The 15,699-nt window shown below is 44.9% G+C and overlaps 1 protein-coding gene across 6 annotated transcripts in view; it reads left to right on the forward strand.

Moving 5' to 3' along the window:
* Positions 1-15,699, forward strand: part of IFTAP (intraflagellar transport associated protein) — a 105,741-nt gene that overhangs the window by 82,019 nt on the left and 8,023 nt on the right. For 5 of the 6 annotated variants that reach the window (XM_006165360.3, XM_006165361.3, XM_027767071.1 and 2 more), the window contains one exon: positions 8,030-8,354. The exons of the other annotated variant lie outside the window; for it this stretch is intronic. In XM_006165360.3, coding sequence (XP_006165422.1) covers positions 8,030-8,191 — 162 coding nt within the window. In that variant the 3' untranslated portion in view covers positions 8,192-8,354. Of the gene's footprint in view, positions 1-8,029; positions 8,355-15,699 lie in introns of those variants that run through there. 6 annotated transcript variants of the gene reach the window in all.

The raw sequence follows: 15,699 nt of genomic DNA on the forward strand, positions 1-15,699 counted from the left end.
GGCCACGCTGCAATCCCTTCTCCTCCATTCTCCTCTCGGGATCTTGGGCACGCACGCACACGCGCCCGGCGTGAGTTTAAGCCACCGGGTCCAGGACGCGAACCGCGGTCGACTACGTGGGAGTCCAGCGACATAGCCATTACGCTAACTGCTGGTCCCCGACTTCTTCTTAAGAGCCCCTTAAAATGAATCTACTTTCTGTTATGGACTGGACCAGTTTCCCTCCTAGCTTGATCCCTGATTTTATATGGTGCATTTTCCCCTTGGAGGCAAACATCTCCCAAGAATCCTCTGCTCGTCTGTCACCTCTTGCCTACGTTAGTCTATTTTGATGAATTTTGGAAAATTTGAGCTACTTTACTGAGCAAAAGAGTTTATATGCGGGAACCCCACCCAGACCATAGAAGAAGTCCTAGAAGAAACGTGTGGTATTTTAATAGGAGAACTGCTGTTTTCCGGTTCATAATGGGACTCTTATAAAGACAGTTTACTTACCTTGTCACCTTGTATGAGAGCCTAAAGCCAAGTGCTGCCGTTCCTGACCGAGCATCGTCCTCTTTCCTGTCACTCGCCTGTGGTGCTGTGCATACAAACGACCCCTCCCTGGGCAGTGTCTGCTCAAGGAAGTCACATGAGCAATTTTAAGGAAACTCAAAGTTTTCTAATAATGTACAGATTCTATTCCTTCAGAGGCTACAGACAGATTTCAATTAGATTTGAAATTAGACACCTGAAATCCACATATTTCACTCAGCTCCTTAGGCAAAAATAACAAGTTAGTAACTTAATTCACAGTTGTTTTTGGCTTAGCAGCAGGGGATTTGGCTCCATCGCACAAAGTCTTCTCTGAAATAAATCAGAATTTCAGTTTGCAACCTAAAAGCCTTGGAGTCATATAGCGTGGGACCCTAAAATGAACCTACTTGAAAGCAAAGAATTCCCCTAAGTGTGCCGCAGCCTGCAGTACATAAATAGAAATGTGGCCTTCTATATTTCAAATGCTGTCCTTTGCAAGATCACAGTGATGTCCTCTGAACCGCCATGTACGCCCAGTCTCACTTGAGAACCTTGTCTTACAAGGCTTGATTCACGCAAGCGCGCGTGTCCTCAGAAGGTTTCTTAATTAAAATTCAGAAAGTGAGAACTAGCTCTGAGCTCAGCGCCATCCGTGCTGTAGACATGTAGTAAATATGTGTTGAAAGAACAGACAGAAACCTCACCACTTAACTGGGAGTGAGTGTGTGGTGTAATAGCGTGGTTGGGGTCACTCTCTTTCCTAGCGATTCATCTTTCTGCACATGTAAGCGTGATCGAGTCTTCCCACACTCCACAAAATGAAACAGAGCAAGGGAGAGTGACCTTCCCTTCCCCTTGCCTACGTCTTTGACTGCTGACTGTCCTCCCTCCTCGTTTCCTTCTCAGTCAGACTTCAGAAGCCAGTGACTCTGCTGTCCTGGTAGATCCCACCGCCTCCACCTTGATCCGCACTCAGTCCTGCAGCACTTCTTGGCCCCCACCTGCGCGAATGTCTTCAGATGAAGGCGCTGGTTACTCTGTCACTGTCGGATCCACAGGGCCCGTGTCAGGCTTCGGTTGAACAGTCACCGTCCCCTCTGTCTCACTTTGCTCTTCTCCAGGTCTTGGCATGTTTCTCCAGTTGCTCTTCCCCTGCCTCCTGTGGGGGCTTCCTTCCATCTGTCCCTTCTGAGTCAGTGTTCCCGAGGGCCCCGGGCTTGACCTGTGGTTCTTCCCACTCTCCATATGTGGCCCATTTTTATTTCTAAATCATGACCTCTTATGCTCATATCTCCAAATCAGTATGGCCAGTTTCAGACCCTTCCCCAAGCTTCAGGTGTGCGTGTTCAAGTGCCTGTTGGTGCCTCCATCTGCATCCCTCAGCGCCTTCAGATTCAGCACGTGAAGTCTGAGCTCATCTTTCCCTGTGTGGCTCCCTCTTCTTCCATCTCCATAGCCAGTTACCAAGTGCTGTCCACTTCACTGCCTGAATATTTCCCATCTCCGCTCTCACTCTCCTGTTCTGCTCTCTCCCGCCTGAACTGATGCCCAGGTCTTCTGATTCCAGGCTCATCCCTTTCAAATCTAGCGTCTATTCAATCTTCAAAGCGACCTATTTAATGTAATCTCCAAGAGGGCAGGGCATCTCTCTCTAGGGCGCCTGCACTTGTCTCATCCTAGTCAGTAGAAATTTTTATGAAGGAAGGAGTTTATCTGAGACACAGAGATGACCAAGTGTCCAACCAGCTTGCAGAAAACTCTTCCATGACTTTTTTGCCATCTCTAAGCCAATTTGGCAGCATCTTCATCTGTTGCCACTCTCTCCCTCACATGCTGAACTGCTTTCAGATTTGCAAAGGGGTAATTCCATATCTCACTTCCATGGCCTGCTCGTGTGATCTTCTCCAGTCTGCAAAGCTCTTCTTCCTTCAGTGCTGTTAACTAATAGTCATCTTTTAAGAGTCTGCTTAGGTATCACCTCTTCCAGGAAACCTTTGCAATTCCATCCCAGGCCTCTCCTAATAGGTCTGGGTTAGGTGTCTCTTGTCTGTTCCCATCACCCCGTAACTACACCGTTTGTATCTACCACATTCTGCTTATAAGGGCTTGTTAGATAATTTTACACAGGTCTTCACGTTCCTATCCCCAGCACCTAACATGAGGCCTTGGATTTAATAGGAACATAGATTGTGGAAAGAATGGAAATATCCTTTGACACTCGGACTCACTGGGCACATTGCAATATGTCCCCCAAATGGCTTAAAATTGAGTGCCATATTTTAGCATTGCCAATATGAAATTATTATTATTTTGGTTTCTTGCATTTCTCTTTTAGCTTTTAATGGGTTGCCTGGGCTAGTGATAATAATGGCTAGTGTTATCAACTCTCGTTTCTAATCTTTAAGTATTTTTTGTTTGTTTGTTTGAGTTTTTTTAGAGAGCTTTTTCTTTGCTATAGGGTACATGCACTTGCCAGAGAGATAGAGAGACAGAAAGTGAGAAATCACCCCACCCCGGGGAGTGGGGAGTGGCCATGCCACAATCCCTTTTCCTTCATTCTCCTCTTGAGATTTTGGGCATGCACACACACGCACCCAGTGAAGTTTCAAGCTGCCAGGTCTGGGAATTGAACCACGGTTGACTACGTGGGAGTCCATAGATGAAACTGTCTGCTGGTCCTGAATCTTTAAGTATTTATTATACCTTTAAGTATACTACAAACAATAATCCTTAGATTAGCATTATGTTTATTGACTTGAAAACTTATTTCTTGCTATTGTTTTGATTAATATCAAGTGACTATGAAGAAAATTATGTTCCATAACAGAGAAAAATGTAAAGGTATGAACAAAAAACTTGAAGAAAAATAAGATTTTTCCATTTAAGAACAAATTTCTTTATGTCTAATACAATGTTGGAGATTATAGTAACAAGGTACATTGGGACTTCAGCGAAGAGAGAGGACCTGAAGGCCATGGAATGGGTCGCGTCTAGGGTGATAACATGGCCGGGGGACTTAGCCCCCACAGAGCGTGGCAGTCCACATTGCAAGCCTGTCTTTGTTGGAGTGGCTAAGACAAGGTGCGTAAAGAGCAGGGTGATGTGCAGGGAGGTGAGCAGGATCTTTGCACAGCTACAGTCACTTGAGAGTGAGATGAACTTTGCAGTTTCCCCTTTAGTTTCTGTTTCCCTGTCTGCACTCCGCTGGCGAGCACTGACTCGTGAGCCCGAAATCCTTCATTCCCGTGAAGGCGTCCTCTTGAAGTTACGAAACCTGTGGACACAGACTTTGCTATTCCATCGGTATTCCCAGTACCTAGTGCGTACTAAGTGTTTACTGAGTGAACTACTGAGAGGAGGAGGTGGAGATGTGAGGGCGGTTTGTGTTGAGGGAGTGCAGGGCATGGTGTGGTGCCCTGGGATGTTAGCCCAGCAGAGGAGGGTTCGTCTCATTGGAAATTACTTTCTAGCCTCGCTGGGAAGTGACTTCATCTAGTGAGAGTGGCTCAGATAGTCTTGGTAGGTTTTGGAGGCCTCTGAGTTGGGTTCAAAGCCCTAGTGCAGTGGGCCCATGCAGGTGTGGATGGCCTAAAGCTTGGTAAACATAAGATGAAATGCACAGAAAGAACAGCAAAAATCCCACTGGATCGAACGTGCTGGTGGCGTTGGAGTCTTCCTCATGCTTTGCCAGGACTGGTTAGAACCAGCTCAGGGGGCCAGCAGGTGGTGTGTTGGTTAAGAACGTTGGTTTCCCACATGGCCCACCATGGTTCGAGTCCCGGACCTAGCGGCTTCTTTTCTCACTTTCCTTCTCTCTCTTGCTCTGTTTCTCTCAGGTCCAAATTAAAATAAATAAGTAAGTAAATAAATAAATAAAGTTAAACAAAATAATAATTCAAAAAAAAAGAAAAAAAAAGAGCCAGCTCAGATGAGCTGTGGCCACACCTGGGCCTGAGCACTTAGGCGAGTGGAGTTGAAGGCGGCAAGGACGCTTACATTCAGGAAACAAATACCCTGGGTCACTACCGCGCTTGTGTTCATCGGAGCTGGTGTTAGCAATACTGTCCCACTGTCACGTGGGCAGTGGTGATTACAGACTCCATCTCAGGAAGTGATCAGGATGGTCAGATCAGACCCTCCACACTCAGGCCGATTTGCTTCTTCTGAAAAGCTGCTCTTAGAACAAAGGCCATGGTTTCTTAGGTGCCCTCGAAAATACTTTTAATGGTAGGCCGTTTAACTCACTCTGAAAAGGTCTTTACAGTCAAAGAGCTGCAACTCGGCTTAGTGAACACTTCCGGGTTGATTTTTGCTGGTGGTTTTGTTGAGCAGGAGAAGCCATCCAAAGCAGATGGCCCTGGATTCAAATGTGGCTTCTCTCCCTTCCTAGTTATGCACCCGTGGGCCAATCACTCAGCTTTCAGAGCTTCGTCAGGCGGGGGTCACTGCGACACCTGGCAGGCTTGCTGGGATTCCGGCTGATGCCCTCCTGGTCCCTACAGCAGGGTGGCACGCTGCCACTTGCCCAGGGTCAGCTCCCCGCCCTGTCAGGAAAGCACACAGGCGCTTCCTAAGGAGCAGCAAGCGAGCCAGTCTCTGGAGTCTGTTCTTGGGCTGGCTGTCCTGAAAAGGGTGACAGACGGCTGGGGTAGCTGCACACCCACTTCCAGACAAAACTTGCCAGGTGACTAGGAGGCGGGCTATTTTTTCATGATTCCATTTTTTACCTTCAGTAACAACACACAGTTTGGGTTATCTGCTTCATCTTATAAACACTGTGGAAGCCGCTCAGTGAGATCATATTCCACATGAGAATATTTAAAGCTGATTACAGCTTCCGGGCATCTTTTTCATTCTTGCCTAAGTCATGGGTTTCAGTTATTTTGGTGTCACCGTACGGATAACGGAGCTACAAAGAGGTGCTGGCTGATGTCATTGGATCACACACCATTTGCTCTTGGATAGGCTTTCTAAGGGTGGCACAATGTGATTTAAGGCATTCTTTTTTTTTTTAATTGGAAACTTTTTTTTCTTTTTTTTGAGATTTTTGCTATAGCGTGTGCTTGCCAGAAAGACAGAAGCCGAGACATCACCCCTGAGGGGATGGCCATGCCACAGTCCCTTCTCCATTCTCCTCTCAGGATTTTGGGCACTAAGGCACACTCACCCAGCGTGAGCTGTAAGCTGCCAAGTCCAGGGCTCAAACTGTGGTCAGCAGGAAACTTTTTTTTCGTTTTTTTGAGATTTTTGCTATAGCGTGTGCTTGCCAGAAAGACAGAAGCCGAGACATCACCCCTGAGGGGATGGCCATGCCACAGTCCCTTCTCCATTCTCCTCTCAGGATTTTGGGCACTAAGGCACACTCACCCAGCGTGAGCTGTAAGCTGCCAAGTCCAGGGCTCAAACTGTGGTCAGCTAGGTAGGAGTCCAGCGCTGTAAACATTATGCCACCTGCTGGTTCCAGAAAATATCCTTTATACCTGTGGGGTTGTTGGGAAAGTCATGATGAATTTTTTAGAGAAAAACAGAAAAATATGTCATGACTTTCCAGACAACCTAATACCTTATTTTAGAAAGTCTTTAAAAATCACAAAGTAGGCCAGTAGGTGGTGAACTAAAAGCTCTGGACTCCTACGCGGTCAACTGCATTTCAAGTCCTAGACCCAGCGGCTTAAAGTCATACTGGGTACATGTGCGTGCATGCCCAAAATCCCGAGAGGAAAATGGAGGAGAAAGGATTGCGGCATGACAATTCCCCTGGGGGACGATTTACTTTCTGTCTCTCTGACGAGTGCGCATGCCCTATAGCAAAAATCTCTAAAATATAGAAAACCATTAGTTAGCATATTGGCTATGTCGCTGGACTCCCACATAGTCGACCGCGATTTGCGTCCCGGACCCGGTGGCTTAAAACTCACACCGGGCGCGTGTGCGTGTGTGCCCAAGATCCCGAGAGGAGAATGGAGGAGAAGGGATTGCGGCGTGACCATCCCCCCTGGGAGGTGATTTCTTGCTTTCTGTCTCTCTGTCTCTCTCTGTCTGTCTGGTGAGCACACGTGCTCTATAGCGAAAACCTCTCCCCTCCCCCCAAAAAATCTCTAAAATATAAAAGCACAAATCATGAATAAAATAAAAAAAAATTATTCTATCCCTCTGAAGCCACTCTTACTTATAGACCATAATTTTAAAAATAAAGTATTGGTAGAAAGAAAGGGCCTGAATGTTAAAAAAATAATTATCAGGGCCAGCAAGTGGCGTGGTGGTGAAGGCATAGACTACCGCACGGCCAACTGCAGTCTAAGTCCCACGCCTTTTAAAGTTTATTATTTTTCCTTGACTGAGAGAGAAAGAGGCAAGCACTCCTAACAGGGTCTCCCACAAGTCCCACGCCTTTCTAAAGTTTATTATTTTTCCCTTGACTGAGAGAAAAAGAGGCAAGCACTCCTAACAGGGTCTCCCATATTATTTTTCCTTGACTGAGAGAGAAAGAGGCAAGCACTCCTAACAGGGTCTCCCATGCCATGATCCCCCTGAGCCTCAGCCAGCCCAGATCCCAGACACACTCACACTGGGCATGTGTCGGGAGACTCCAGGACATCACCCACCCTGGGCCTTTACCACATGGGTCCCAGTGTGCTACCTCCGCACCACCACCTGGCCCCTGGGTGTTTTAATTTAAGGCCCTATTATGTGTTGTGTTTCCTACTGTTATTGGCCATAAGTTGCAGGTGTTATCCAAAGAAGTATATTAAATATAGGATATTTTTCTTTCTGAAAAATATGTTTTTAATACAGATTGATTTTTTTAGTATGTAGTGAAATTAAATTTAAGGTTGTTTGGGACCAGCAGATGGCTTAATGGTTACGTCACTGGACTCTCACATAGTTGACCACGGTTTGAGTCTGGACCCAAGGGCTTAAACCTCACACCAAGCATGTGTGTGTGTGTGTGTGTGTGTGTGTGTGTGTGTGTGTGCATGCATGCCCAATATCTCAATAAGAGAATGGAGGAGAAGGGATTGCAGCATGGCCCTCTCTGCTGGGGGGGTGATTTCTTGCTTTGTGTTCTTGTCACTGTTTCTCTGGTGAGTGCACATGCCCTATAGCAAAAATCTCTAAAAAAGAAAGAAAGAAATTTAATGTTATTCAAAATCTTAACACATATTTTCTCACATTTTAATATTACTCCTAGTTTTTCTATATGCTTCTAACCCTGACACTCTAACTAGTAAATGTAATGAATGTGTGTAGGAGAGACTTTCTGATTCTTGCCCTGGGCAGAATTAGCTAATGATATTCGTTTGGATACAGCACGGTACAAATGGGGCACATTAAGAAGCTTAATTTAGGTCAAATTAAATCATTGAATTTATTCCTTTACTTAAAAGCAGCTTAGTCAGCTGAGAATGCTGAAGACTGAGAAAAGTTTTAATTAAATATTAATAGGGAGTTTATGTTTTCAGCTTTTTCTTCACAGATGATGGTATGTTTCTTCTTCTGTTACCTTCTATAGACGCTTGGCGATGAAGTTCAGCCCTTCTCACTGGATGAGGAGTTTGACTATGACAGTGTGACGCTAACCCCCAAGTTCCCTGCTGCAGAGATGGAAATGCTCAGAGAGCTCTCCAAGCAAAGGAGGGAGAACAACACAGACTCAGAGCGACCCTGTGACTAACTCACGGAGGCAGCTTTGTGTTTATTTCTGCTTTGTTCTTACTCAGGCACCGCTAGAATAAAAGAGAAGCCGCCATAATTTGCTCCACGTGAATTTCTGTGTGTGCATTCCTTAGAGCTGTCTGTTGGGTTGTTGGGAAAGTCATGACACATTCTTGCATGGAAGAACGTAGAAAAATCCGTGATGACTTTCCCGATGGCCTAATACGATGAGGGAGGCGGAGCAGCTAACAGCACAGAAGGGATCTCTGCTCAACATCCTGTTGGGATTTGGGGTGCACACACTCTTGACCAGCATGTTTTCTGAGCTTCCAGGGCTGGGATTCAAACCACAGAGAGCCATGTAGGTCAGCTTCCTTAACCACTAGGCTACAGGACTGGCCTGAAACAGATTTTTGTTTTTTCAATTTTTGTCACAGGGGGTTTGTGCTCACCAGAGAGAGAGGAGAGGAGAAGTGAGAAAGCACTCCTGATGGGAGGTGATCATACCACAGTCCCTTCTCCATTTGTTCTCCCTTTTGGGACTTTGGGCATGCATGCATATGGACCCAGAGCGTTTTTCAGGCTGCCAGGTCCAGGACTCGAACTGTGCAGTTGGCCACCTGAGACGCAACTTCCTTAACCACCACGCAACTGGCTGGCACCTACAAAACAGATTTCAAATGTTCCTTAATTTGTTTTGCAATTAAAAATTTTTAAAAAAAGAATGATTTTGTTTAACTTTATTTATCTATTTATTTTAATTTGACCAGAGATGGTCAGAGAAAGCGAGAGAGAGAGAGGGAAAGTGAGAAAGCAAGCCACCAGGTCCAGGACTCAAACCATGGTCAGCCATGTGGGAGTCCAGTGTCCTTAACTACCATGCCACCTGCCAGCCCTGCAATTTAAACATTTAAAAACCTAATGTTTGGCTCAGTTATTAAAAAATTATGAAGTACATTTAGAACAGCTTGGGTATGTGAATCTCTACAATCTAAATGATGTATAGCAATTTAATGTATGAATAATAATAAAAAAATGTTAAAAATAGATCACAAAAAAATACTTTTCAACCATGAATTTTATGATATCTAAACGCAGTTCAATCATTTTCGAGGACAGCTTAGCGTCTGAATTTATAATACACTGTAAATATAAAATACACCTTGGATTTTTAAATTATTTTATTTAACTTTATTTATTTATGTATTTTAATTTGACCAGAGAGTGACAGAGAGAGAGGGAGAGGGAAAGTGAGAAAGCAAGCTGCCAGGTCCAGGGCTCAAACTGTGGTCAGCCATGCGGGAGTCCAGTGCCCTTAACCACCATGCCACCTGCCGGCCCTGAAAATATACTTTGGATTTTGAAGAATTAATTTGAAAAGTTGTACCTTGTTTTTTATTGGTATTGGTTATGTGTTGAAATGATACTATTTTGGGTTTACCTAGTCAAATAAAGCATTAAAATTCACCATTTTCTTTTGACCCTTTTAACAAATTTACTAGGAAACTTTAACATTTCTGCAGAGAGAAAGAGTGAGAGACAGGCCCCTCCCAACAGGGATTTCATGGTGTGATCCACCGCGAGCCAACCAGGATCTTCAGTTTGTGTGAGCCCAGAATGCACAGGGAAACTTTGGCTGTGAGTCTGCACCATTGCTGGGTGTCCTAGGCATCACAGCTGCACCACGCCAGCAGGCAGGAGGCTTTGCACGACATTGGTGCGCGTGGTTTTATTTGACGGCGCTGTAGACATTGGTGCGCGTGGTTTTACTTGACGGCGCTGCAGACCTTGGTGCGCGTGGTTTTACTTGACGGCACTGCAGGAGAGATAATCTGTTGTTAGAGTGCTGTGCACCAGGAGTTGTAAGTTGGAGTTACTCATTTATGCCTTTGAGAGCTTGGGAATATTTGCAGAGGAGACATTTGAGCTTGATTATAAAGAACCAGGAAGGGGACCAGCAGTTAGCATAGTGGCTATGTCGCTGGACTCCCACGTAGTCAACCATGGTTCGTGTCCCAGACCCAGTGGCTTAAAACTCATGCCGGGTGCGTGTGCATGCGTGCCCAAGATCCTGAGAGGAGAATGGAGGAGAAGGGATTGGGCGTGGCCATCCCCCGGGGGGGGGGGTGATTTCTTGTTTTCTGTCTCTCGTGCCCTATAGCAAAAAAAAAAAAAAAAAACCAACAAGAGAACCAGGAGTTTTTATTTTTATTAATTTTTTCTTATGCTAGAGAGTGCATGCAAGAGAGAGAGAGACTGTATACATGTATGCCCCCTCCTTCCCAATGGGGCCTGTCATGCTTCAATTCTTTTTCCTCTAATCTTCCATCCGCTCAGGACCCTGGGCATGTATGTGTGTGCCTGGGGTGTAAGGTGTCAGGGCCAGGAAGGAGGAGTGACCTTTCAGAGGGAACAGCAAGCAGAAGGCGAAATGGTATGTGGCAAACCACAGCTCGTTTGAAGTAAAACCGTAGCTCTCTCTGGCTAATGACGGCAGGAACGAGGTACCTACAGGACAGGAAGCTGGAGGCTGAACGTGGGGCCAGGTTCTGCAGGCTTTCCATGTTGGGACTGTTCTCTAGTTGATAGGGAGCTATTTCAGGTTTTTAAGCAGAGGATTAATAAGATCCAAAATGTGTTTCAGGCATAATTCTAGTGTAGTGTGAAAGATAAAGTGAATGGAGGTGATATTAAATCAGGGAGGCAAGTTTGGAGGCTGTGAGAGCTGTTTGGAGGTGATAGGTGCCTGAGTTAAGGCAGTGTGGGTGGACGAGGAGGGTGATGAGAGGTTCGGGAATCGCACCCGCGAGCCTTGCTGAGTGTGCACTGGGGAGCAGGAGGACAGTTTCAAGGGTAAGACAGGCTCTCCGTGCGCGCTTCGTGGTGCGGCAGCTGTGTAATACCATTCACAGGACGAGAGGCTCTTTTCACTCATATATGTAGCATTTTGGTATTTTAAATAAAAGACTATTTCTAGGACATCTCATTTTATAGACTTAAGCAGTTTGATGATAGAAGAAACGAAACTATCTTTTTAAGTGTTTAAAAAGAACCACGTTGCAGTGGGGCGTCTGCCTCTTTAACTAGACCGGGTGACGGGGGGCGGGTTGCTGTTGCCGTAGGGAGTTCTGTCTGTAGGGTTGCGTCCTACGTTTTGGCTGCATTGCTCTTGACAGCTTTTGGTCCCTACGTTATTTGGGAGGAACCGTGCATTGTAGCAGAAGTGGCACTGGAAAGCGGGCCCCTTAAAGCCTGTAAATGAAACTGCCTTGTCTGCGTCGTTCATCACCCTTGCCCTCACTAGCGAATGCTTTTCCATGACTGCCTTTCAGTGTGCGAGAACCCTTGGGTCAATGGGACAGGTTGTTTCCCTTCAGCGGGCAACCCATCACCAAGCAAGCCTGTGCCCGTGTTGGTGGGTGTACAGACCTGGGCCAGGGGGTGGCAGCAGAAGTAGGATAAAGAAACAGTAAAACAGGAGAGAAGCATCTGGGTACGGATACCAAAGTGCAAGGGAAGAGCATGAGAAAAGTTAGTGTCCTGACAGAAAGCGACAGTCGCACACGAACTAGCTGGGAATGGAGAAGTCACTTCAAGCTTGCCGCGCTGGTCCTGGCCGGCTCAGTGCTGGCATGCCGAGTGACCTTCCTACTTTCAGGATCCATCTTGTCGGGCATAGCACAAGGAGGAGGGAAATGTTGGTCCTGAGACTGAATTTCCTGGATTTCTTTATCAATAATTCTCTTTTCTTTCCCCATAAATGAGATACACCTGTATCCTCATATTAAAAAGGAGCTTTTCCCTATGTAGTAGGTGACTATGCGGTTGAATTAAAATATGAAAGAGATAGTTAAAAAAAAGTTATTTGGAGTGGCTAAAAAGCAGGTGGAGGGCACATGGGAGGCCCGGGTTTGATTCCTGGCCCACGCTAAAAGACCTGACTCTGGTATGCACTGTGGTCCCAGCTACTTGAGAGGCTGAGGCAGGAGGACGGCCAGCCTGCAGCCAGTGTAGGCAACACAGGGAGGCACAGTTTGAAGAGTTCGGCACGTGGTGTATGTCTGTGGTCCTCGCTACTTGGGATGCTGAGGCAGGAAGATTGTGACATACTGAGACCCTGTCTAAACACCACACACACACAAACACACACACACACACACACACACACACACACACACACACACATGATGCAGTTTCATTTCTTTTGCTTATTTCTTAAAGGTTGATAACTGACTCCAGTAGCATGCGAAATGCTCTGAGATGATTTTACTGAGAATTTTCTGGAATATTTCTCTACATGTGAAAGGGAAATCCTCATCCTCACCACCACTTATCCAGTCACACATAACATGGCCCTGCTTACCTCTCTATCTCTGGCACCATCATCCTCATTCTTACTACATTCTGGCCAGTGGTATTCTTTTTATTTCTCAAACACTATGCCTTGCTTCCTCCAAGGGTCTTCACTCTTGTTCTTTCTGACTGTCCTGTGGTTTTTATTCAGATAGAACCTTCTTACTATTCATATCCCAGGTGAAATGAACCTTTCTGGTCTCTCTTGACAGCGCTATTTAAAGTAATCCCTCTCTTGGGACCAGGGCATGCCATAATAGTTACATTGCTGGACTCCCACATAGTTGACTGTGGTTTGAGTCCTGGTCCTGGCACCTTAAAACTCACGCTGGGTGTTTGTGTGTGTGTGCCCAAGATCCTGAGAGGAGAATGGAGGAGAAGGGATTATGGTGTGGCCATCCGTTATGGTGTGGGGGGATTTCTCACTTTCTATCTGTTTCACTGGAGAGCACACACACCCTATAGCAAAAATCTCTCAAAAAAAATTAAGGAAAAGTAATCCCTTTTTCAAAAACCTCCATCTGTTTCACTGTATAGCCCATTACCATACCTTGTCTTACTTATTTTCTGACTGTGCTAATCAAGTGTAAGCTCCAGAAGAGTGTGGATCTGCCTCCTCAACACCTGTGAAGGACCTGGAATAGAGGAGGTACTCAAGAAATACTGAATGAATGAATTGAACCTGAAAGTGAAAGCTTGAATAACTTGGAGATCCGTTTCATGAATCCAATTTGGTTACACACATATTGAGTACTTTTTATGTTCAAGAAGTACTAAATTCTCACTTCCTAGATTTATGGAAATTTGATAGCCACTGTAAATTTTGGATGCCTCACTTAGTTGGATAGACCTGTCCATGTCTAACAAGTCCTTTCTGTTTCTCAGCTTTACTCTACAGAGAAGCGAGAAGACGTGGGTTTTCAACTGCTCTTTTGAAAGTTTGTTATGACTTCTCACATTAAAAATCCTATTCAGGAGCAATTATTGCTATACAATACTGATACGACAACATTCTGCACTAAAAAGCGGACTGATGCAGGTTGGGGGGAAAGTGGGCCGATAAGTGGAAAACTAGAAACCAGAGAAAAGAAAACACAAAGAGTAATGTAGATGGGAAGAAGAAAAATTATATTTCTATAGATGGCTGTAAGGCAGAATCCTTTTTATCCACTCATTACAAAGAGTTAATGCTCGGGACTAGCAGTTAGTGTAATGGCTATGTCACTGGACTACCATGTAGTTGACCGTAGTTTGAGTCCTGGACCCAGTGGCTTAAACTCACGCTGGGTGTGTGTGTGCGTGCGTGCCCAAGATCCTGAGAGGAGAATGGAGGAGAAAGGATTGTGGTGTGGCCATCGCCCTTGTGGAGTGATTTCTCACTTTCTGTCTCTGTCTTTCTGGTGAGTGCACGCGCCCTATAGCAAAAACCTCTCTTAAAAAAGAAAGAGTTAATCCTCAAGGCCAGTAGGTGGTATGGTGTTTGAGGCACTGGACTCCCACATGGCTGACCACAGTTTGAGTCCAGATCCTGTGAAGATCATGTTGAGGCATGTGCATGCATGCCCCAAATTCCTGGAGGAGTATGGAGGAGAAAGGATAGTGATGTGGCCATCCTCCCTGGAGAGTAATTTCTCACTTTCCCTCTTACTATCTCTTCCCAGCAAGCACACACACCCTTTAGCAGAAATTTAAAAAAAAATAGTTAATGTTTCTAACAAGCATCAGACTTTGGAGACAGACCCACAGCCTCACTCCCCATTCTCTTTATGCTGTATTCATTCTGAGCGCGTCATGAGCCACAAGTGGGTTTTCATAGAGGAAGGCTATGGCCTCACTTGTGTTTGAGGAGGGGTGAGTGGGAAGGGACCTGGCTGTACTGTACTGGGAGAACGTGAAACCAGTGGTGGTGCAGGGCTGGGCTGGCAGGGCCTTTTTGTTTATTTCTCTACAGAATTTTGTCATGTCTTCTTGTTCTCCCCAGTATTCTAAAATTTGTGATCATATATGTTGACATAGGTCTATTTTCTTCCTCTGTGCTGGATACTCAATGTTTTCTGAAAGCATATGTCTTTTAGTTTGGGGAAATTTTCTTGAACTATATTTTATGATTTTCTTTATTCTATTTCCTCTTTACTATCTTTTCAGAATTCCACATTTTGGATGGTGAACTTCTTAGATTACTACTGTAATGTTTTTGTACTCTCTTCTATATTTATCTCCATGTGCTCTATTTTCTGAGAGATTTTTCTCAATTTTATCTTACACATTTTTATTGCAGTACATGTACTATTTTCTGAATTTTGTATTTTTAAAGTTTATTGGTTTATTTTGTCCATGAGAGTCAGAGATAAGAGAAAGGAAAGCGGCAAAGAGGGAAAGAAAGAGGGGCACCCCTAACAGTGTGCCACTCATTGCTCACCCTTGGCCTCAAGCAGCTCAGATCATGGGTGTGCACTGGTGCACCCAACAAGTACAGGAAGGCCCCTGGATGCAGAGTTTTCCCATGGGGGTTTCAGTTGCCTAACCACTGTGCCATCATCCGGTCCCCATTTATCATATTTCTAAACATTAATTTTATTTATTTATTCATTTATTTTAATTTGATGAGAGAGAGAGACAGAAAAAGAGGGAAAGTGAGAAAGAAAGCCACCATGTCTGGGACTCGAACTATGGTTGGCCATGTGGGAGTCTAGCACCTTAACCACCATGCCACCTGCCAGCTACCATTTGTCATATTTCTAAATTCACAAAAGAATGGAGCATTTTCATTTTTAAAAATTAGCTCCATGACTCCTGACAACTAGTGATTTCAGGAAAAAAAGAGAAATGAAGGTTTTCTACTAATAGTTCGGCCTCCAGCCCACAAACTCGAGTGGAGAGTCAAGGGACAGGCCTTCAGAAAAAGACTCCTCCATGGCTTCTGAAAACTAGTGATTTTGTGAGGTACTTGTGTGACACAGTTTTATATTTTTTGCTTTTTAAAACATTTTTGGGTTTTTTTTTTTCTTTTTTCTCCTTCTTTTTCTGTTTCTTTGTATTTTTTATTTTTCTTTCACTCTGCTTTCTTTTATCTCATCACTCTGCTCCTCAATCTCCATTTGCTGTGTTTCTTTTTTTTTTTTTGAGAGTTTTTTTTTTTTTTTTTTTTTTTTGGTGGATCGCTTCACCAGGAGG

This window comes from Tupaia chinensis, unplaced genomic scaffold, assembly GCF_000334495.1.
Source record: "Tupaia chinensis unplaced genomic scaffold, TupChi_1.0 Scaffold143910_1, whole genome shotgun sequence".
NCBI classification, from domain to species: domain Eukaryota; kingdom Metazoa; phylum Chordata; class Mammalia; order Scandentia; family Tupaiidae; genus Tupaia; species Tupaia belangeri.